The following is a 24,382-nucleotide window of genomic DNA, read 5'->3' on the forward strand; positions in this document are numbered from 1 at the left end:
GATTGTAAGTCAGGTTTTTGGCAAATCATGCTTACATAAGAAAGTAAGCCAATAACTGCATTTAGTACGCTCAATTCTTTAGGACAATACGCATTAAATGTAATGCCATTTGGGTTGAAAAATGCACCACAGATATTCCAAAGAAGAATGGATGAGGTAATTAAACAAATTACTCATTTTTGTATTGCATATGTAGATGATTTACTTATTCATTCAAATAACATTGAAGAACATATTGAACATCTCGAGAAATTCTGTTATATTATGAAAAAACATGGTATTACAGTTTCTCAAAAGAAAGCTGAAATAGCTAAAATAGAAATAAAATTTTTAGGATTATTTATAAAAGAAGGAGAATTGCAATTACAATCTCATATTGGAGAAAAATTTCAAGAATTTCCTGAAAAAATCAAAGATAAAAAACAATTACAAAGCTTTCTTGGTATATTGAATTATGCTCAAAGATTCATTGAAAATTGTGCCAAACTAAAAAATTATTTTCTTCCAAAGTTAAGAAAAAATATAATGTGGTCTTGGAAAGAACAAGATTGTGAAAATATAAAGAAGGTAAAAGAAGAATTAAAAGCATTACCCAAACTTATAATTCCACAGGAAGAAGATTTCTTTATCCTTGAAACTGATGCTTCAGATAATTTCTGGGGAGCAGTATTAAAGATTAAAAAGAATATAAATGTGAAAAGAATTGTTCTTATCCTGAGATACTTGCAGGTTATACATCAGGAACATTCAAAAAAGTTGAAACGAGATATGAGATGAACATGAAAGAACTCATTGCTATAAAAAGAGGAGTTCAAAAATATAAAAATTATTTATTACCAAAAAAGTTCTTAATTAGAACTGATAATACTCAAATTAAAGCTTTTTTAAAAAATAATGTTGATCAATCTATTACCAATAAATATATTATCAGGATACAAATTTGGTTTTCAAACCTCAAATTTTATATTGAATATATTAAAGGAAAAACTAACTTTCTTCCTGATTATCTCAGCAGGGATGGAGCTCGAGCAACTAAGGACGAAAGTCCAAATACTTGAGATAAAAGTTTCCTATTTGGAAACACAAATTCAAAATATCCAAGATAGCCTTCGAGGCAAAAATATAGCCCCTGAGGTAGAAGTAATTTGTACCAAGTCTAGTATCCCTTCACAGGGACCAGTAAATACTAGCGCTCTCCCCGAGGATAAAGAGAAAGAGAAGAAGGTAATAGGAACCCCTTCACAGGGAATACTTCAACCTATTACTGGTAAAGAAGATATTTAAATTATCAAAAGCAAAGGTAGCTTTTCACAGAGCCAAACTAAATCTAAACTTTTTATTGAAAGAATAGACCCAAAAGATATTGTCAAAATATGCCATAACGCAAAATTTCCCAGAAAAGATAACCATGAAGAAATTATATTCTTTATTGTTATTTTTAATGTTCTATCAGATTGGTATATGAGATTGAAAAGTGGATGAAGACTCTCCACTATTCAAAATACAACAAGATAAACTTCTATCCAGGAGCACCAGCCAACTGGGTACGAAATTGAATTGAGATAGGAAATATAATCTGTATATATCCCAGCAAAAATCTCAAAGAAATAACCCAACTTCCAGCCAACGTCAAGAAGGCAGTTAAAAGATATACTGAAATTGTCAAGACAACAAACATATACGTCAGATTCCATTCAACAACTATGGAATGGGATCCCGTTCTTGAATATATGCATCTATCATTCCATGTTATCAAAATGGGACTTACAAACCAACATTTTTTACCAACCAGTCAAAAGGTTGTTAAAATGGATATCGAGATATTATAAATATGATGCCCTACAGAAGAACAAAAGGGTACAAAGAAATATTTGAGCACGTAACCCAGATAATTACTGAGAAAGAAAAAACATGGATTTATCCATCTGAAGACCATATAATCTACTCCAATACAAGAATGGCTACAAAAGAAAAAGACATATGTTATCTTGACCATCTATTGTCCTCAATTATCTCAAACCAAGTACATGGATCAGAAGATATGGCGAAAGAACTATGCAAACTACTCTGAAATTACAGTGACCACCATTGTAAATACTGTGTAGTGGAAGATATGAGTCAAGCATCTCTCAACAGTGAAGAATTTCCTGCAGAATTTTTTGATTTGAAGATGAAAAAGTGATAGCAATAAAAGTATCTCTTTATCACTACTTTAATAAAGAAATTTATTAAAGAAAAACTATGGCTACTAAAAGACAGAAGATAATGCAAGAAAGTCTCCATAATTGTGACCACTCACCTACCAATTATCAAAAGTGGAAGACAAATTCAAAGATAAGGCAAATAATTTCAAAATGAGAGGTCCACCTAACAAGAAGATAATAAAGAAATCGGTAGAGATAAGACTACTGAGCTACCCACCAAAAGAAAGGAGAAAACACTTGTCAAGATAAGATTCCCAAAAAACTCTATAAAAGGAAGAAAGAAGAGAAAGGAAGATATCTCGAAACAACTTATCTCTAAAACACTCTGAAAAAACACATCAAAAATTTTTGTAATCCGTATACACCATTTTATTCAGAAATATTAGATAGTCAGCAGATAGCAAAGCTTGTAATAAGATAATTACTAATGGAGTTCTAAACTTCATAAGGTGAGTACCAAAGGTATGTAAATATAGATTGTAAGCATATACTATTTCAGTTTATGAATATTAAAGTAAAGTTTGTTATGTTTAACAAAACTTTCATAAAATGATTTCGTTAAATTTCTCATGATTCCTCGGCAGTACAGATAAAATTTTTAAAAGATTTTCAAAATATTGATTTTGAATGGATGTTAGCCATGCCAAAGTACCCGTCTTTGATGAATGATTTAGGGGAAAAATGTAGTTTTCTAACAAAATCGTAGCATTTTGTGTGTGAGTTATCTTTTAAAATTTCGTTCCAAATAAGGACTTGATTCTGAATAGAGGTGAAAACAGAGACTCTGAATATTGTGAAATAACGTCTGTGGAAACACGGCTAATTCTCTAGAGTGAGAAATGCAACCTTAATTGAAAAGCCTTTTGCGAAAGCAGTTGTGGACCCAAATGATTTAAAAAAACATTTTGAATTTTTACTTGATTCAGAAGATTGATTAAGTACATGCAAAGCATCTATAAGATAATACTGGAGGGAAAGCCTATTTACTTCTATTCGATTACTGTAAGTTATTTACTTGCTTTTACATGCTTATGCTTTGATTAATTTTGATGAACACTTCACAAGCATCCACATCCACTATTAATAATGATAATAGATTATATTTAGATGAGAAAGATATTTCTTTTTTACTTAAATTAGCTGAAAAATCTGGAGACATATTTCCTGTTGGCCAAGAAAAATTTGAAGAAATATATAGAGATATAGATTATTATTGTAAGCATAATATAAGATTTGGTTCTGTAAGAACCAGTAGAGAAATAAAAAAGGTAGAAGATATTATAACTAAACATAAAGATATAGAGAAGAAGTTTCAGAAGGAATAATTCTATGATATATAATTAAGAAAGATCAGCCTAGAATCTTTGAAGAATTATCAAGATACAGAGAATATTTAGAGGTATTTAAAAAATTATAAAATACAAACATAAGTCCTGATTAAAAGAAATATTAAAAGATACAAGATACATCTTGCAAATAATAAAAGTAAGGGTAAAATAGTATTTTCTATTATAAAGGCCATTGTGGAAAATAGAGCAAATAATCCAGCCATTCTGAAGACTACCCCCCTTGCACATAGGCATAGCAACGCACACTCAATTCACAAAAACACGCACATAATCTTTCACATTTTGTAGACATGTTTGACTCGGCTAACACCTTATTTCTATTCAAATAATTCTTACAACTATTTTTTTTTTTTTTTCGCTCTTCAAAAAATTTTTACAACTTTTTTTTACAATTGGTATAATGTTCATAATACAACATTAAAAATCAAATTTCAGAGCATGCATTTTCAAGATTAAGTATTTTCAAACTTTTTATTGGAGATTTCAATTAATCAAGATTATCTTACAGGCTACAGCGTCTGATATGATTTGTTAGTATCAATTTTGGGCCACCCAAAACTTGCGATTCTTCATTTGAGATTTTTTCATAAAAAAAATTCCTTATGCCTGAATTGGCATCTGCACATTGGCCAGCCTCACGTGTTGTCATAATTGCGAGTATTCACTTCTTAAATTCTCCGAAAATGTGGGGACAATTGCCAAAAGAATTAGATCCTTGATTTCAATTCAGTCACGGTGTCCACTATTCAATTCGATCATTCCGTATAATTTGTTAAGTCAAAGACAATTTGTATATGGCAAAGTCTGTGAAATTGAAATGCACTTTCGTTATAGTTATCCCATTATCAACTAAACTGTCATTAAATAATACTAGTATACTTCTTCCCCAAGTCCCTAGCTGTAATGAATAATGTTATTTATCCCCAGTATAGGTTATCGCCTGTTTCGGTGATAATAGATCCTTTAATTCATTGTCTAGTGCATCATTAGACGATAAATCAAAAGGTCCATTATCACATAGATTGATGATGATCTCTTGTTTAGCAAGTTCTTGAGAATGAAATGAAAAAGGTAGACTTAATCGGCTTATAGAATCGCATACAACTATGTCAAACATCTACTAACTTGCCGCCAAACATATACATACAAAATTAAAAACATCTCCAATTCATTCCATGGATTATGTAGGTGACATGTAAATAGAAATGATTACGATATATGCTGTATCAAAGCCTAATTGATAGACACTTAGTGCTTGTTTGACACACATTACTTTATTTCATGGCTTGTTACATAATCAATTTTTACCACAGTTTCACACAATAAAATATTCTGTAAGTATATAAAAAAAACTTTCTCTACTTCTTAATCACACATTTCCCTAAAAATTACCATTCAAAACTCTTTTTTTTCTTACAATAATGGCTGTCAAATAGGCTATTAAGTTCAAATTCATCTCTAATGAATTCCATCCACAATTGAAATTTCATTTCTAGTGAAACAATAAAAAACAAGGGATAGAAAAAAATATCTAATTTCGCTTACCCAATTCGTTTAAAAAAACCTATACATCTAAATAGACAGAAATAATGTCTATTTTTTTCTTGTTATGTCAACTAGACATATAGTTCCATACATGTTACATTGAAGATTTTTAAACATTCTGTTCTAACTGGTATAACAACTTTTGTAATACAATCCACATCAGCACGGGAGTTTATGCATATTTGCATTGGAGTTTATATGACAAATTATTCAATATATTATGATCATTGATAAAAAGAATAAACAGCATGTTCAATAATGTATCATTTGACAATTCCAATAATTTTTCAATGCATTCCTATCCCGGTCTTGTGATTTCAATTCATTACTAGCAAGCTAGCTAGGAATGAAAAATTCTATATATATATATTCATAAGGGACTTGATTCTGATGAATTTATAAGTAATTAAGCCGTAAATAAACTATAACAACCCAACCTCTGTGCTTGAACCATTAATTTACGTATTATTCGCTATGGAAAAGCATGAGCCCATTTTACCCCTTACGGTTTTCTGTTGTGTTATCAAAATTCAAACACATGACCTCCTCTTAAAGGAAATATCAACTTGCCCAATTGGTACCCGAACAACTTGTCCAATTAATACCGCGATTCAACTCAAGTCTCTACCAAGGAAAATATCATAGGTTCGAATCCTGGAGACGGACAGAAATCCATGAGAAATAAGATGAGCTCAAGCTCTCCCAGGGAGGACAGTACATAAAGTAATAGTTGGGCACGAGGCTGGGTCGTTGCATAAACGAAATCTAATAACCTAATTGAGATAAAATCACAAGTTCACCAAAATGAGTCATTTTCCTTCTTCCATTTACATTATACATTTTATCCTCTGTTACAGAACTGTCAAATTTAACCAGATATTTCTCATTAAATCCTTGCCATAGAGAGTTATTTAGGTGATGATATAATTCTACACTAATCCATGTGAATAGGTATATGCATGCACATTATACAGGGTAATCCAAAAGTAACAATATCAATACAGTAACATTTCGAAATGAACATTTTGTTTAGGTAAACTGTTGCACAGGAAAACGTGCTGATAGCTAATAGCTACATGTAGTGCTATTTGGCTCGAAATAACGAAAGAAGTTCACTAAATTAACTTTCCTGGGCATCAACACATCTTCCCCCTCCAAAAGAGACAAATATATGATGTCCACTAAGAACAAGAACAGCACACAGGTCATTACTATGGACTGCAAATGTTTGAAAAGCTCCAGAATGAAAATTTCACCTAGGAAAAAACACCATACCAGAGGTTCGTCGTTGTAAAGCAATAGAGCCTCAGTATGATTAAGTTTTCAGAACCAAATCAATTCTGTGACAACAAAATAATATAAATAAGAAACAAAATGGAGAACAAGATTAAAAAGATTAACAAGTAAAAACTAAGTCTAAGAATTTCCACCTACTGCATTTGCTTGGATTCATTTCTTTGGAAGATGGGGTTGAATTGATTCCACAACTACCTGCATCACACAGAAATAATAACGTTGTTATAAACTACGTTTAAATAACTAACAGAAATTGTGGAGAAATGGTGAAACAATCAATGCTCAACAGATCTAACTTTATTTATGATCCTTTGGTTATCATATCAAATGATGAAAAGATTTATAATTCTAGCTGTAACATGCATCAGAAATTGGGACCGACCAACTTGATACAAAAGATGTGTGTTTATGTAATGGTAGATGAAAAAAATTAGCCACAGATTAAAAAACCAACTCTCATTTCCGGAAACCATAAACTTGGATATGTTACTCTGCTTTTTATACTCTCCCACAACCAGTAAATTCCTTTCAATATGGGAAAACATTACACCTAGCACGTATAACACAGTATCGAAATTCCAAATGACAAAAATCTTCTGCCATTATTGAAAGAATTTATGCTTTGAAAAATCAGCCATGGAAACAGCAACAGCATCTGATACTCATGATCTAAAACGATGCAAGTTTCCCATTTGAAATATTATGGAAGTACAAGAATACAACAACAAACTAAACCTTGTTTCCACTAATTTCAGGTTGGTTAAGAGAATCCTTTATTGCCAATCCATTCGATTTATTGCCAGATCTACCATTATGGAAATACAAGAATCTACTACTAAATATATTTTCTAAAAGTAAAGTGTAGTTTTACCCTCCCATCATAAGACAATGATGCAAATATCCAGGGTTCTCGAAAACTCCAAGCAAGGTCTGCAGCCAAGTGAAGATAGTTAAGTTGAGTTGAGCGCTAAATTTGAATGGAGTTTCAGATTTGCAAAAATTACCATAAACACTGTCTTCATAATCAGTGTACGAATGAAGCAGCGGATCTACCCTCCTTGTAGGTGATTCCACCAGGCTGCCAAAACACGAAATAAGGATGATTATATAGAAAAGTCAAATAATGGAATTGAAGTTGGACTTGTAAAGATAATACGGACCTGTCCGAAGTAGAATCATCACTGCTTGAAGGAACCGACCATAAATTGACAGCTGAGTCAGTTCCAGCACTCTACAACAATTTGTTACTGTTAGCAAAGAACCAATGACTAGAAAATAACATCATGCCCTTTCTAAGAAGCGCATATTTAAAAGAAAATTGCTCTAGGAAAAAGATGTCATGAGTTTAATCTGCCATGTGCCCCACACACACCCACAGAGAGAGAGAGAGAGAGAGAGAACCAGAATCAAGCCTTCATACTCCGGATTACATTTAACTGTCCATGTCCTGTGAACAATAACAATATATTTGACTTATCAAATGGTCATTATTAATGGATGAATGATTAAAAGATCCACTCAAAACTACCATCGTAACATACAAACATGAAAAACACAAGAGTATTGATTCTTTTCTTAGGGACTAGCCTTACAAGCTTCATTATGCTTTATGAGGATATAGGACTTAATTTTACATACAAAGGAACGGAAAATGTAAAGGAAAAAAGAAATGAATATAACAGAATTACCATTCGAAGACATCAGACATGAATGCATACACAAAATAAAACTAGGGATGTATCATTATTTACAAATATACCAATGTGAGTGTCCAGGTAGCTCAGAGACTGGAAACTTCGGCTTTCTGAGATCCCATATATGTATCCCAGACTCATCTTCAGCAGTTACCTGAGAAATGTCAACTAAGATCATCTTTTAAAGAGAGGGATAGAGAAAGGATTGAAGCTCTAAAAATAAAACTTTCTTCTGCAACAAAAGAAGACTTCCATCTCTCCTTTCTCTGATTGCAATTAATGAAAGAAAATTTACAGAAACGTTAAGAAAGATCAAGCGTGAGAGACCAAGAAAATATTAAGCCCCTGACTGGTGGGAATTAAAATCAAATCTTTAGTAGATTTTGATAAAAGTAGATTAAATGTGTGGTTGAAAAGTTATGGGTCCCCTAAAATGTGTAGTTAAAATTAATTGTTGAATTAGACTTAGAATAAAATCTGTATCAAACAGGGACTAAGTTTTATTTCCTTTTCAAGAGGAGAATTTGGATGAGTACAAAAGTTGGTTCCCTCATTGTTGTCATTGTTATGTTGATTATAATAGTAATTAATGGCCAAAAATTGCCAAAACACAATACAAAGATGGCCCTTAGCAGGTTGATCAAGATTCAAGCAGCAAACAATTTCACCCAGGGCCATGTTCTACTCCTCCTAGGGGCTAGTTACCCTTTTTTAGTTTGTTTGTTCAATGCAAAAAGTTATTTTTATACGGATATAATTTGAATAGCGCATTTTTTACCATTCTTCAAGCATCTTTGTTATTTTATATTTAGGTCAGTTCTCGAAGAAGTTGGATAATTCAGGAGATACTCCCTCTGTTCCATGAAAATATGCTTGCTTTCCTTTTTTGTTTATCCCAAATTATAGGCACTTTCCTTGTTAATAATATAGTTGATTTCTTAATTTTCTAATGTACCCCTATTTAATGTGTCTTGTTATCAATATATATGAACTACTCCTATTTAAACCATTATTAATGTTGCAGAGGTATATTAAGAAAAATATAAGTAAAAATTTTAAAATTATATTTCCAACTATATTACTTATATTTTATTGATCTGTGTGAAAATGAAAAAAGCCTATCTTTAAATTACGAATGGAGTATATTATAGTATTTCATTATCGTCAGCATCAATTTTACATCAAGATAATGTGATTGAGAGGTCGAAGATAAAATACATGAATTGGAACTAAATCAAAAAGGTTGTTTGAACAAAAAGATACTAGAAATTGAAGTAAAGCATGTAATTGATCTGGCAAAACTCTCTCCGAAAGTGGCTCATTAGCAAGAAGCAAAGATTGAGAACCTAGCCTGCCAGCCTCATATGTAACATATCCCATTTAAAAAGGTGTGTGCATGCACAGAGTCCATAAGCCACCCATCCATCAACGTGGTGTGCAATTATAAGCATTCCGTGTAGATGCATGAAAGTAACATCCTCACAACTGTCAGAATTGCAAATTGTTCTGTCAATGAGATGCTTGAATGAATTCACAACTGGATACTTACAAGCATATATTTCTTTTTAGTGTCGTAGTCCACAGTACGGACGTGAGCATGCTGAATTGAATTAGTCGTCCTGAAAACAAATGATCCTTAATATTTATAGTTAAAATTTAAAATCATTATTCTTAATTATAAAACTTGAAACAAATAAAAATAAACTCATCATCAGATTAATATGGACTGGACCTGCTTTACAGGTAATCAAAGCTTGCAAGCATCAATTGACTGAAACGTGATGAACTTAGATGAATAGACGGTAATCAAAATTGTAAGTTCTAGAGATGTTAATACAAACGTTGAGCAGAAGCACCATTAACAATAACATGGCATAATGTCACAACATCAACCTAATATGGTGGCAAATCAAAAGTGTGAAATGATAACTGTCAAACAATATTGACATCTTACTGTCAATTAAATGGCATATATAAAATGCGGAAAGACAAAACAAGTTGCACCAATTTACAATTTGCTCGGCTGACCATCAAGACAAAAAAGGTTAACATGTTTATTAGTCAAAACTAGGCAGAGAATTGAATTTGACATTAACATACTTCATTGTTCGCAGATCCCAAAGTTGAACTGATGAGTCACAAGTTAAGGCAACAGCATTAACATCATGCGCATCCCATGCTCCACCAGATAAATAATGGAGCATACCTGCGGATTCTTGTGATTGTACCTAGATTTTGCAGCAAGACCTGAATAAGAATTAGCCCAGGCAACCAAAAGAAACGAGGCCAGTATTACAATCTTAAGGTCCCTTTCCCAGTAATTAATTATAATTCTATCTCATGTTGAACATGTGAATGCTAAGATGGGAAAAACTATAAATCAAGATAAAACAACCAACACATTTCCAATAAATGAGGACAAAAACATGAATGATCAATGTTAAATATATCCACTATCTTATTCTGCAATAAATACAAATCAAGGAAATCACTCAAAGAAATTAGGGCAGTGAATTATACTCTCCATGTTGTGACTATAAAGTCATGTGGCCAACACACAACTCAATAAATTATTTTATGAGCCATACCTGGGCAGTCTTCTTTGAAGTATCTATGCTCCACAGAAAGAGATTTTGTTCATCAATACTAACTAACTTGTCATGCCTTCCAGTAGGCCACCATAAAACACTACAAAGAGCATGGCATTCAATACCATTCAGTACTCACTAAACTAAAATTATCTAAATTAAAATGAATTCAGACAATCAATATGAGCTTAAAGCAAAGATGAATTCCTTGAAACCAGCATGAATTAAGAGCATGCTAATATTGAAAAACTAATTTTGTTTCACTTAGTCTTTGGGCCTTACTGCGTCACTATTGAAGGAAAGAACAACAAAATACCTCTTCATTTCTTTGAACTTTGTCCTTTTTTTAGCTTTTACCACAAATCAAAGTGATATTTGAGATAGAAGCAGTAATGTAATTGAAGTCAAAATTTATGCTTTCTGTAACAAAACAGCCCAGTAAGGACAAACTTTTCTCAGCCACTAGAAAAGAGGACAATAATTACCCAGAAAACTAGTAGCAGTTAACTTTTAAAGACGGTAAGATACATGAATAGCATGCTCTTAAAAATTAAATTGGTTAGATACCATGTAATGATTGGGATTGGTGGTAAAGGAGTTCAACCAATCCATCTGAGATATCTAAAATTAAAATATACGGACTGAGATTCACTGGTTCCAATTCTATAAACATAAGTATCACTCCAGTTAAACCCACTAGAAGAGTTGACGGAATCAGAACCACATTATAAATTAGCAAAAATGATAAGCTTTGAGCAAAAATGCATTCCAGTTTCTTTTTATCTTCAGCACAAAATTATCAATAATTGCATTTTACAATTGTGTCTTTCTTCAGCTTCAAGCTCACAGTTTAGCCATGAAACAATAAACTCACCATTTAATTTTAGAACTGTGAGCATCCAGAGAAGCAATTCTTTCAAGTTGTGGGGAATTCTGCTGGCCATATAACTCGGGGATTTGCCATATTGCTGCTCCATATGATTCGCCTTCGAAACATAAAACACCATTTTATCAAACTTTAGAAACTCTGAGATAAACAAATGCGAAAGTCCATATAAGCCAGCAAAATAAAATAAAATAATAAAATAAAAATTAGAAAAATAAAAAACGACCAACTTACCCGAAGAGAAGACGGTGGAGAATATGCGTTGATCAAAAGGACAAGAAGCGAGGTCCCAAATTTCATTCGGATGCGAAAACAAACCTTCGCAGATCAATTCATTACCCCCCGACGAAAGCCTTATTAAATGCACCTGAAATTAAAAAACCACGATTGATCCAATAAACACTGCCATCAATATTAAGTCAAGAGGGAAAACTTAAACGACCTCGTTTTCTTCCTTGAGACTGAGAGTACCAGTGAGGAAACTGGTGTGATCCGTATCTGCTTTCACATCGGAAATGCATCTAGCCTAGAATCAATAACTTCAGTTCAGAATTTCTTCCTACCAAAATAAGGGGTATATGCATTAACTCAGGAAACATTCTTAGAGAGGGTTTGATATTGACCTGATATTTGAGACCATAGCCGACTCCGGTTGATCCACCTTGCATTGTACTGAGACGGCCGTAAAATGTGTGATCGGGATGTAGTGGAATTGGTCCTTTGACTTGAGGTCGTCATGATACCTTATATGAGGACAGTCATACTTTGGCGGTGTTGGATGTTGCTCTGAAAGGGGCCGCTAATACGACATCGTTCGGGTACGTCAAGAATCGTATGAAGGTTGTGATTGATCAATAAATGATTCGTCACTCTTAGATAGCAGGAGATTATGATCTGCGTTTCATTCAATTAAGTCGATGATGAAATCCTTGGCCAAGGTGTACTCATAAGTCGAAAAGGAGTTTTCGATTTATATTGACTTAATAGTGGAATGAAAGATATGATCGATGATCGAGATTGACACAATTCCATATCTCGTAATTGATCGGATCGTATTGACGAATGGATAATAGTTCCACGGTAAACGAATGAATTTGGTTTTGTCATACCACGTGACATTTCCCGTCACATGTATTGCCCTGACACATTGCTAGATGTCAATCAGGGACGGCGAATGTGAATTGACGATAAATTAAAAGGGTGTATTAATTTATCAATTTTGATTAGATCAAAATAATATTTCACGACGTTCGGCATCGTGGTCGGGAACCTAATGGGTCGCACACAAAAGAGAATTGGAAAACTGCAAATTGTCAATTGATTAATTTAACAATCGTTGCATAAATTAATTAATTGAATTTGTTATTTATAATCCCGAATTAATTAATTTGATTAATTAATTCACGGACCGGGTTTGATTAATTGGATTAATTAAATATTGGACCGGACCGGGCAGGGTCCGTTTGGGTTTATATATATATGCAGCTAGGGTTTGAGGTCCAAAAATTATTCATTATTCTTGCTAGCACAAGAAAGAAACCCTAGCAGTTGCTGTCTACTCTCTGTGTGGATTTTATTGGAGGCTGGACAATTGGACAGTTGTGGGAGGCAGATTCAAGCTACTGGAAAGGAATAACGCGAAGGAGTTTGCAAATCACAAGTAAAGGTATATTTCTCATTACATTTTTTTATCTAAATACAAAGCTGAATCCTGATTGGGAATTGAAATTTGTTAAATTCCGCTGTGCATGTTTAAGTAAATTCCCAACAATGATAAGGCTCAGACAAGGGCTTAATGATAAGTTTCATTATATTTTTGACTAAAATTACACCGTTTGTCCTTAAAACTAAAGTTAATTAGCCTCTCTTTGAGCCACATTCTTTCAAAAATATATTCTTAAACAATTTTTTGACATTATTTCAATCATACATTTTTCAATAAAATAATATTACACGTAAATCCAAATTATTTTCTTATTTTTTAACCACACATTTCCTATTAACACACTATTCAAAAATTTATTCTTATAAAAAGAATGGGGGCTCAAACAAGGGCTTAATGTTAAACCTTTGAGCAATATGTTAGTAAAGCACTTGCCGAATAATGGTAAATGTATACTTCATGGTTGACATCTTTGTATACATTACATTGGAGTTAAAAAGTGTTGGACGAGAAAGTGTGTTTTTTTAATTTGTCCAAACATGTGTCGCCACGTGGTACAATGTAAAAGAAGAATACACATATACTTGTTTGACCCTCTTCTTCTTCTTCTTTTAAAAAAAATTCATTTTTATTTACACATTCTTTCGTAAAATAATTCTACAAGTAAACTAAAAAAATTTCTCACCTTTTTAACCACACGTTCTCTAAAAAACAATATTCCAAGGACAAAAACACATTTCCCTCAAAAAATGGGTCTCAAGGACTTAACATAGACATAATCAAAATTTTCATATAAAAAATTGTAGTGTTAATATGGGGATGACAAAAATACCCTTCAAACTTGATACCCGTGGGCTCCTTCCCAAACGTGATTGGGATGACCTGCTTAATCTAGTCAAGTATGGGTGGGGCACAAGTAGCAGGGACCTCACTCTTTTTTTTTTTTTTAATTTAATACTTTAAATGAAAAAATTCCCTGAAATTTCATTAATTTTAATAAATGATGACAACTAAAATTATCTAAGAAATATGATAAATAATAAAAACCTTAGTTTACCAAATATATTCGAATAATTAAATTTTTAGAAATTAATTAATTAATTAAAAAATTTAAACAGGGCAAGGCGTAACAGGACGGGGGTAAGGGAGCCCGCACCGTCTCGAACCCACCTTGTTGCCAACCCTATGTTCATTATGTGGCAGTTGAACTGATGAACTATGTTAGTCACTAAAATGCAAATTATATCGCAATTGATTTCACCAAGCCAATGATCGTATTGAATTATCGAGAAGATAACAATGAAATTATTTTCAGGTGGCACTCACTTTCATCTATACAAATCCCGACAGTCTGAAGTTAAAATAAAAGCTTAATAACCCAATTGAGTTTCTGCTGAAAGTTAATTTACGTTGTTTATGTTTAGTTTTCTTCTCTCTTTCTACTTGTTTTTCCTGATGTACACACAAAATTTTACGAGTCAAATTTCAAAGATTTAATTTTTAGATATTAGATACGATGAAACACTACTACAGACGAATAAGAAAAAAGATAAAAAAATTTATAAATTATATTATCAAGTCAACTGATACTATGGTCCTGTAACAAAGAGATAATAATGAAAACATTTCAATCCTTGATTGATTATGAGTTCCAAATAAAATAATTTACAAAGTCATTCAAAAAAACCTCTGTTTGATTCTACATATAAAGGTTCTCTACCCTCTAACAAGAAACATCCCCTTCTGTAAATAGACCCTTAATAAAGAAAACTATCTGACTACTAAGTCGTCAAACTGGCCACAAGAGTTTCCAATACAATATCATGACTATGCTTTTTTAGCAACAACCTCAGTTACAAAATTCATCTTCATCAAGATTGCCTTTTCGAATTGAGCCCAGTGTTTCAATCTCCTGGAAGCTCCAAATACTGGAAATTGAAGAAAAAAAGCAACTTCTAGCAGATATTGCATGTTTGGCTTGCTTAAAAGTCACTTTTCAGGTTAGGTAAAATAACTTAGAAGTAAGTTTGTCTTGCTTTTAAGCATAGCCAAAATTGGGTAAAATCTCTATACATGCGAAGCATTTTCATTCAATCTGAAAGCAATTCATCCAACTCGGTATCCTCTGTCATTAAAGCATCATAGTCCAAACTTGTTTGATTATACGGAACTTTAACTTGCTCATTACTTGGATCTTCATAGTCTTCAGGATCAGACCATTCAAGGTCATCGTCCATATTTTGATCTTCAGATGCTACATCCGTGTCTTTCTTTGTGGTGATAGATCCTTTTCCGCGCTTTAACGGACCCAAATCCATCTTTGCTTTGGCCTCGGAATCTTCACAGATGCAGGAAGATGGATTTTCGTGAAACTCGCCCCTGCCTGGTCTCACTTCTTTTGGCTCTCCCATGAAACCTCTCTGAAACGTACGAACCTTGGAGGCAAATTCTCCCCATGTCATGTTCTCTCGGTTTAAAAACAGCCGATACAACTTCTTGGCATTAGGACGGATAGTAGGTTTGTGTCCAAAATATCTCCTGTAATCGAGAGGAATGGATTCATTAGTGGGAACTTAAGACAAGTTCCACTAGATGTTTTGTGTTTATATAAATAAAAGCATACCTCCGCCCTGCTAATATTTTTGCCATATTACCATTGTTATTGGTAACAAAGACATCACTTTCATCACACACTATAAAATCTAGTGCAGCCATACGAGAGGAAAATGCAGAAAAAGGTTCCAACTCTTGCTTGCTGGATATAGTGTCTTTTGAATAGAAGTTGGGGAAAAGAGCCTTTAATGGGGCTAACGTTTCTTCCCCTCCATATACTTCTCCAGACGCTACATAAATATGAGTATCTTTGCCATAACCAAGTGCTCTCAGCATAAGACCTACCTCCTCAGGTGTAAGAGGGCATCTTCCCTGCCTCTTCCCCTTATCTGGATTACTGATCTGCAAATTAATCAACAATAGATCATAGGTATGCTTCATATTTCCTGTTAAAATCAAATGTCAAAGAGGAATTGAAATTACACATAATAAAGACAAAATCTGGTTCTCTGTGAATTAGAAGCAGGCTTCATGTTGGTTCCAATTACTTTGACTACATATATATGGTCATCTTCTTGGTAGCAGCAACAATTTACATGAACACCTTAAAAATCTTCCCATAAATGAATGTCTTAAACTGCATTAAAATTCATGACAGCCAAGTCCCATATAACATCCAGAATTGGAATACTGAACCCAAGAATTGTTTAGGACATCCAACCCCCCCCCCCCTTTTCCTTTTTTTTTCAACCCCTAATTTTTAAAAAAAAAAAAAAAAAAAAAAAAACTATTCTACCCATTTTCATTTGTACAAAATGGGGGCTAAATATCATTCTTACTATTTAGGATTTTAACATATCAAACTAAAACTAAAATGTTAAGGCTTACATGTAATGTTTTCCACCTCCTCCGAATTTTACCAAGTTCCCTCCTCTCCTTGTCTCCTCCACCATAATAACATCCTGAGAATGCAAGCATATCAGGTTCAAACCTGTAAAGAACAAGCATTCTAACATGAGATTCTCTCTCCTCTTGATAGCAAGAACAAAATCATAAAATGCAATAAAAAGAATGTTTAAATGAATTCCATCTAACCACAGATTGCCTAACAGCAATACTATTATGAACCAAAAGAATTATAAAGTTGACAAAGACCAAGAGATCAAGAATTCCAGACTAAAGATCATATCAATTCAAGTCACATTTCACCAAAATTGCAATTAAGACCTTGTAAACTAGCAGCTTGCAAATGTGAACAGACAAATTGCGAACAGCAGTGCTGTAAGACAAGTTCAATAAAAGAATCCCTATAAAATCATATCAATTTGTTACATGGACGCTGTCTTGGTTATGGATATGAAAAAGAAGCCGATGGCAGAACTAGAAATCAGAAAAATATAGCATTTCAGTACCTTAGATGAAGGGCAATATAATGCTTAGTATTCATCCTCATTCGCTGAACTAACTTTGCACCCAGTTCAAGAATGGGGTCTGTGAACTTCAGTGCATGGTAGTTGACTCTGCACCTAAGCTTCTGTAATTCCATCTCCAGTTTATTTGCAAGTCTGTAGTCAAATTTGGTCAACATGACAGCCTGTCACAAGAATGGCATCTATTAGGTGCTGGCTTTGAACAAAAATAATGTGGAGCAAGGCAAAAGTAGAAGCAACAGATACAGCAGAGAAATTCAACAAATTATTATACTCAGAACTAGGTTTCAGATGCAAATTACTTGCTCAAATGTAATAAAACTAGGCATAATTTCTCCCTCTGTCCACCAATAAGATACTGGTAGAACCAAGGATACGGTATAAATAGGTTCATATTTATCTAGAAACAAATTTAAACCTTGTTAATATTACTAAATGGCCATATAACGTTGAATAGTACAATCAACTTCAAATGGTAAAATAAAACAATTCAGCCAAATTAACGAGAACAACACCCTAGCAATTGAACCTAAATTTGAAAAGGAGAACAACAGTACTAGGAGGCCTGATGTGTACAATTTACTTGCATCCCTATAAGACAGCACGGGTCAAATTAAGCTGGTTCAACATCTTTATTTGTTTTCTTTTTGGGATATAACACCAATATTACCATCTGAATGGAAGATTATCTATCATTTATTAGAAGGACCTAACATGCTGAATATATCATTAGAATATTCAATATTTTCCAGCTTTAGATGCACCTAGATTTATATTATTTTTCTCACCAACTGAGAAGTAGCACACAATGGTCTAAGAATCCTCAACTTAGATGTCCAGTAGATAAAAATACAACTGTTAAAAGCTGGATGCCTATATATGTCATGGAGTCACACAATCATGATGAGACATGGTGTCCATTACCTCACCAGATTTTTCTTTTCACAATTACAGATAGCATGTTTGTAACTCAAATGCATATATGAGAAAAGTTTAACTGATTGCAATCGATCAACTTACACGTTTCTTCAAAAGTACAGGTAATACACGATTGGTGTAACATTTATCATTGCACTTTCTGGGAACCCTCATGGTATATGGAGTCCATACACGTCCTCTTCTATGTGGGAGCACTTTTATGATTTCAACATCTTTTGCAAGATATGATATAAACCAATCAACATTAAAGATCTCCGAAAAATTGCTGCAAAGAAAGCAATGTCAAATACAGACGAAAAGCATTCATAGTAAAAGCTTGGTTAAATGCATTTCTCAAGACTTCACCTATTATCCTTCCAGAAAGACTTCTTGTCTAGTATTGGAACAATAAGGGTAGCATTCAAGATGCGAGCAGCAACAACAGCATCAGTTATCTGCCATACAGTGTACAGATTTAAAGTCTAGCGTCTAACTTTGAGCTCCAGAGTATATTTATGTATTTATCTAGATGGACAATTCAACTATTCACTTAATAAACAGAATACACGGAGAAAGCAAATTTACCAGATCTCATGGCATTAGGTTCAAGAAGACCATAAAAACCCCATTGCAAGACAGACACAAACAATGCGAACACGGAAAAAAGAGTGAAAAATGCCACAAACTTAACAAAGTGTCTGCCTTCCAGGAAACTATTTAACAATAATATTAACCATCGTCTTCACCAGCTATTAGCAAAATGGTATTGCTTAGTGCCACCAAATTAGGTTCAATATTAGTGCATAAATGAAATAATCTCATCATCTGTTTTTTATAGATTAACTGCCATTTGATTGTTAAATTTTTCCTTCACAATACATAATTGATGTAGCTTCCAAGAGCAAAATGGGTCTGGCAGTGGCTTGTTAAACACTAATCAAGTCCTTGAGTTCTGCAAGCATACTAGTTGAAATCACCAAAAATTCTTAAGCTTCTAACGAACCGCCGTGAAGCATGAGGATGGAGTAAATAAAAGAAAATTTTCCATCAAATATGTTACTATAGAGTTACTGAATATTGAGCAAATCCTTCGTAAGCAACCAAGAAAACAAACTCTTTAAGCAATACCCCGGTTCTTTGTTGATTTAGACCTCCACTGGTTGCAATCGCCAAGTAACGATTCGGACGTGTGACATCTTCAGCCTCTGTAGTTGAAAAGCAATATTTAACCCATAGTTGTTGAAATAATATAAGTTCTAGAATGAAAACATAATGGAATCCCAATACTCAAAAAAATATTTACATCAACAAACAAAACCATGAACAACAACATAGAAATGTGATCCAAAAATTAATATGTGAACGTAAAGAGGAAGAATACATGTTAAAAACGCTTACGCACTTGCAAATTTGCTGCTGGCATTACTGCATCCATAGTAGAACTGAGCATTCTTTGACGTCCAAATATCACGATCATATACTCCGCCACTCGTCTAGATCTCAATACCCAAGAAGTAACACAATGAGAAATACAGAAATCAGATCCAATCAGCGAAATGTTCCACAGTCCAACTTCAAATAAAAATAAAAAAACTTTCAGATAAAACCCTAACCGGAACACGAAAGACCGGCACCCCATTGCCAACACCAACACCATCACCATCACCATCATTCATCTGAAACAAACAAATAGCAAAACCCACAAATGTGAGTAAAATATTTTCACACAACATCAAAGCATCATTTAATGCCACAAACAAATCAACACATACTGAGGAATAGTGTCGACGGTGGTGGAAGTGATCAATGTCAGTAGGAGAGGGGACGAGAAACGAAAAGCAAAAAAACAGCAGAACTAGAACGGCAGAAACTGCTGAAATGGCTGGTATTAAAAATCGAGCGCGCTTGTGAGGCTGGTGACGCCGCCGCGGCAAAGCCATGTAAGAACGGCGGCAGGCGGCGGAGCAAATAGCTGATTGATTCGATTTCCTTTAGCAGATTACAATTTTGCAATGGAGGGAACAATACTTTCGATTATTACTCCAAGTTGGAGAGAATATTTTGGAGTTTTACATTTGGATTATTTGCAGTAACGACAAGGATTCCCTTGCTGCTGATTCAACGAGTAGTAGAACAGACGTGGGTTAATCATCAACAGTAATATTTCAATAAATAGAAAAATTATATTGAATTCACCGCCTGAGACTGAAGATCAAATGAATAAAAAATAGTAAATTTAAAATTTAAAAAAAGAAAAGAAAAAAAAAAGTCAAGTTTTTGTTGATCATATTGTCAAGTATCTTCCAATGTGCCAAACAGCTAAACATTTCTTTATATGACACTTGAAAATTGAAATTATTTTTGGACATTATTGATAAACACTCAATTGTGGGAAGTTCATTAAAAAAAAAAAACTTATTTTTTAAAAATGAACCATTAAAATCCATTCTAATTCACCTGCCAAATTAACCTTATTTTTACATGTAATTAGATTATTAGAATTTTCACTTTCAATTTTCTTGGGCAAACTAAGTAGTCCAATCTAATTGTTATATTATTAGAACTCTTGAAACGCTATGTTTTCATATGTAATATAATGGGTCGAGACCTTGGTAACCGATGATCATTACTACAATAATATAATACCGAAGCAGAATAATTCTCTTTAACTAATCTCACAATTTTTGCTTTTTGAAAAAGGGAAAACTTATATAAAGAGTATATTTGAAAAATATTTATAAATGAATAGACATAAATGATGAAAGCAGTACCCGTAGTCCTAAAAAATATGTAGATAAAAACTTATTTTATCCAAATTACTTATAAATAATAGCACTTATAAGCACTTCCACAACATTCACTAAGGAGTAATAGAAACACTTCCAATAAAAGGGATTCCATGATGACTTTAAGCACCTTTAGTTTTAAGTAAGGCATCTGTCAATATGAATCATTAAACTTGTGAATAACTAACATCGTGCCACCACTAAATTCTATAAAATGTTTCTAAATCCTCAACGCAACACTTGGATTTCAGAGGGACCCCAAAAATGTGAAACATATCTTTGATGTTAAGAGCATGTTTGGCTAGTCTAATGTTTGCTTATAAGTTTTAAAATAAATATCTTTTATCCACTAAGATTCATTAAGATGAAAAATATGAAGAAGGATACAATAGTCACTTAAATGCCTGAATGTTATGTACCAAAAAAATTGCAATTCCTAACGAAATAGGTAACAAAGCTACTTTGCTTCCCTCTGCAACTCAATCACCACCCCCAAGTTAAACTGGTGCTTCTTTTTGCACCAGAAGATTATAAATGTGTAAGAAATAAATTGACACTCCCAAAAATTTCAATAAATATTCTGAAATAATCTAAAAGATTGTATCTTTGGAAAGTACATATCGATATTGAATTTCAACTTTTCAACTAGTCACGCTGACTTACCTAAATTAAGAAGGGAAAAAATAGAAAAGTAATTAACAGAAAACTAGTATGATTTTTAATCAGTACAAAACATGGCTGCATTCATGCACAATACAAAGGGCAGTCTTTGGACTCTTCAATTTGATGTACAAGCCGCAACTAAGCTGTTGGCTAATTTATAAATCCATGTATAGATTCCAAAACTAAAGGAGATTGGCATTGATAATACCATGACGAAGGAGCATACGCATGAATCGGCAGGACCACCTCATACTATGAATCTTCTTCAAATAAAACTTTCTCGAAGTCAATCTATACAATGGTCCCAAATGCAACACTTGACTAAGACTAGTGTTTTTTGCAAAGTTCCAAATCCAGGTCGATTTCACAGTACAGTCCTCCACATGTCAAGGACCCTTTTGCAGATGAATTCAAAGAATTCCGAAAAGTGAAAATATTCAAGGACTAATTAACTATCATAGGAACATGAGAATAGATCTGTTTGCTAAATAGAGGGGGGTCTGACTACTTGACTTGTATGCTTGTTGATATATTTACATCCATTATTTCTTTCATGTCTTGCTTGGTATCAGAGGCCTGCAGCTCCTGTAATTAACTCAGTAGTGTGATGACAAGCCATAATGCCATGGTTCATAAATTCAATAAATTCTCGAATTTATCAGATGGGACGTCTTCTTGAAGCATAATTGCTCGTAAGTCTCTTAGCCCACTGACTTTGATTTGGTAACCAAGATATTGGACATCCACACAAGGCACACCATCTTAAATACAGAAGGGCGGTGGCAAGATTCTCCTTGTACTCTTTAAAAGCCTCGAGTATTTGTAATTCAGCTTCCTTGTCTTCGGCAAATATTAGATTCTCGTATTCTATTCTATTTTCTTGAAGAATGTTATCTTCAGAAATCATTCTCATACTTAGAACCTGCAATGCTTCCATTGCAGTACTATGGAAGCCATTGTCTACATATGCAGAGAAAACACAACTGATGGTTGATGCATCAGGCTGAATCTTCTCTTGATGCATCTGCTCAACCATAAGCTCAATCACGTCGATTCTTCCCTGAAAAATCAATTGACAGGTGCAGAAAGTTTAGCAAGTCAAATGTACGACGAAAAAAGGAAATGCATACTTCTAATATTTAAAGGAAAACTCAACCAATTTATCCCAAGTTCAGATGATGTCCATCTCATGCATGCAATTTATAGAACTTCACGGAGTGTAGGCTTTCCTCGTCAATTCCTCTAATTTAATTGGACAGAAGTAACAGCAAAAAATTAATGCAAAAACTAGAAAACCAACTTAAAGCTTTCTTTAGAGAGAGGGGAAAAATAATGTTGAATACTTAAAGTGCTCAGGTACTAAACTATACCGTAGATTGTCTTTTATCATTCAATTTGAAAATGCAAGGGAATTGAAAAATTTTGTATACAAAAATAACAATAGGAGACTCTTTTTGCGTAGCTACGCCTATTTTCATTCTTTAGGTGCCATTTTATCAATTTGAATGTAAAACCAATTGTACCGTTTTCAAAAATAAGGTCAAGCATAGCAGATGATCTCTGCTTTCTTTTTAAATAATGATTGGAAATGCGCAGGCTGATGCACTCTGTTAATTACCTTCTCACTTGCTACTTGAATAATAGTGTTATATAGCAATACATCTGGTAGCATCCCTTCCGAGGTCCCTTGATCAAGGAGTTCAAGTGCTTCATCAAAGTTGTCAAATTCCAACAAGATCTGGCACAAAGAAATGTCTGAGAAAATTGATATTTTAAACGATATTTGGTGTCATTTACTAGCACGCTATTTTAGTCACCATGTACCCAACAACTGAATCCATAATTAAAACTAAAGGATAAGAAGAAGAGTAAAGTGTGCCAGAAAATTTCCCTCAAATTATTAGAGGAATGAACAGACTTTGGACTGCTTCACCACTTCTGCCAATGATTAGCTTAACTTATAGAAGTCGTAGATGATTCAAAAATGAACCAGAAAGTAAAAGCATTAAATATTTTCCTCTCTCTGAGAAGATTTCAAGGAAACAGTCTCAAAAAATTTCTAACTATTCATCTTCATACTTCCATTCCAACACAATAATCTAATATCGACTTCAATTTTTGTTGCTTATCCATTTTTCTGTTTTTTGTAAGCTGTTGCAGTGTGTGGGAGAACTAACCTCCTAATTCAGAAACCTGTTCAAATCTGCTCCACAATGGTTGGATTGGGCAGGCTAATATTGATAAGTTAGCCTTATCTAGTGAACCGAAAAATGTTTATTCGTCGAGTGAGTTGGAAATGTGTTGAAATCAAGACACAATCAGATTGTTTCACTTTTTTCCCCTGTAGGACACTATGTTTTTCCCTAGAACAATCATGGCTATTAATGAACTAGTTATTTGATACATCTTTCGAACCATGTGAGGAAAGGTCAATTTTCTTATTTACATGTCAAGAGACTATAACTAAGGCACACTTTCCTTGGAAGCTTCCCTTAAAGGTGACAAAGATTTTGCTAGGACCAACCCACCTCCAGGAAGATGATTGAAAATGTGAATCAACCTCTTGGAGCTAGAGATTGCTCCTAGATATCTTATAATTTAGAAAATTGCTCTCTTGAAAATCCTAAATCATGCTCCAGATATCTGAAATAAATGAAAGCGGTGTTGATGGTTGAATATCATAATGCCAGACACGGGTAGAGATCATTCAAAGCAGTATCTAAGGTTGCAAACATAGCTTTTGTATGCTCAGACAAACATACGAATACATGTGCACACGCACAAACAGAGAGAATAAAGGAGGCTAA

The 24,382-nt window shown here is 33.5% G+C and overlaps 3 protein-coding genes across 7 annotated transcripts in view; all 3 read right to left on the reverse strand.

Moving 5' to 3' along the window:
- Window positions 1-6,042: 6,042 nt before the first annotated feature.
- LOC111401265 (WD repeat-containing protein DWA2-like) lies at window positions 6,043-12,270 on the reverse strand. 4 transcript variants are annotated; one of them, XR_002703962.1, is made up of 15 exons: window positions 12,186-12,270; window positions 12,005-12,088; window positions 11,797-11,929; window positions 11,551-11,662; window positions 10,677-10,776; window positions 10,189-10,316; window positions 9,638-9,707; window positions 8,154-8,242; window positions 7,796-7,841; window positions 7,555-7,625; window positions 7,399-7,472; window positions 7,266-7,324; window positions 6,533-6,589; window positions 6,374-6,438; window positions 6,043-6,279 (listed from the first exon to the last, which is right to left on the reverse strand). XR_002703962.1 is itself a non-coding variant. In XM_023028941.1 (14 exons), exons 1-13 carry the CDS (start codon window positions 12,228-12,230, stop codon window positions 6,548-6,550), a joined length of 1,053 nt encoding a protein of 350 aa, XP_022884709.1. In that variant the 5' UTR covers window positions 12,231-12,270; the 3' UTR covers window positions 6,043-6,438; window positions 6,533-6,547. The 4 variants fall into 4 exon arrangements, 2 of the variants coding, with proteins under 2 accessions (XP_022884709.1, XP_022884708.1); XR_002703961.1 differs by having other exon boundaries at window positions 6,529-6,589; XM_023028941.1 differs by having other exon boundaries at window positions 6,043-6,438.
- A 2,566-nt stretch (window positions 12,271-14,836) lies between these two features.
- LOC111401266 (O-fucosyltransferase 16) overlaps window positions 14,837-24,382 on the reverse strand; it is a 15,208-nt gene continuing 5,662 nt past the window's right edge. The window contains exons 1-10 of one of the 2 annotated variants that reach the window (XM_023028943.1): window positions 19,899-20,357; window positions 19,740-19,802; window positions 19,529-19,619; window positions 19,255-19,331; window positions 18,493-18,581; window positions 18,229-18,412; window positions 17,191-17,372; window positions 16,667-16,769; window positions 15,849-16,180; window positions 14,837-15,763 (exon numbers count right to left, since the gene is read on the reverse strand). In XM_023028943.1, coding sequence (XP_022884711.1) covers window positions 15,316-15,763; window positions 15,849-16,180; window positions 16,667-16,769; window positions 17,191-17,372; window positions 18,229-18,412; window positions 18,493-18,581; window positions 19,255-19,331; window positions 19,529-19,619; window positions 19,740-19,802; window positions 19,899-20,066 — 1,737 coding nt within the window. In that variant the 5' untranslated portion in view covers window positions 20,067-20,357 and the 3' untranslated portion in view covers window positions 14,837-15,315. Of the gene's footprint in view, window positions 15,764-15,848; window positions 16,181-16,666; window positions 16,770-17,190; window positions 17,373-18,228; window positions 18,413-18,492; window positions 18,582-19,254; window positions 19,332-19,528; window positions 19,620-19,739; window positions 19,803-19,898; window positions 20,358-24,382 lie in introns of those variants that run through there. The other variant, XM_023028942.1, reaches the window with a different exon arrangement.
- LOC111401267 (pentatricopeptide repeat-containing protein At1g76280-like) lies at window positions 21,484-24,357 on the reverse strand. Its single transcript, XM_023028944.1, has 2 exons — window positions 23,194-24,357; window positions 21,484-22,635 (listed from the first exon to the last, which is right to left on the reverse strand). Exons 1-2 carry the CDS (start codon window positions 23,245-23,247, stop codon window positions 22,234-22,236), a joined length of 456 nt encoding a protein of 151 aa, XP_022884712.1. The 5' UTR covers window positions 23,248-24,357; the 3' UTR covers window positions 21,484-22,233.

Source organism: Olea europaea, chromosome 10, assembly GCF_002742605.1.
Source record: "Olea europaea var. sylvestris chromosome 10, O_europaea_v1, whole genome shotgun sequence".
NCBI lineage: Eukaryota > Viridiplantae > Streptophyta > Magnoliopsida > Lamiales > Oleaceae > Olea > Olea europaea.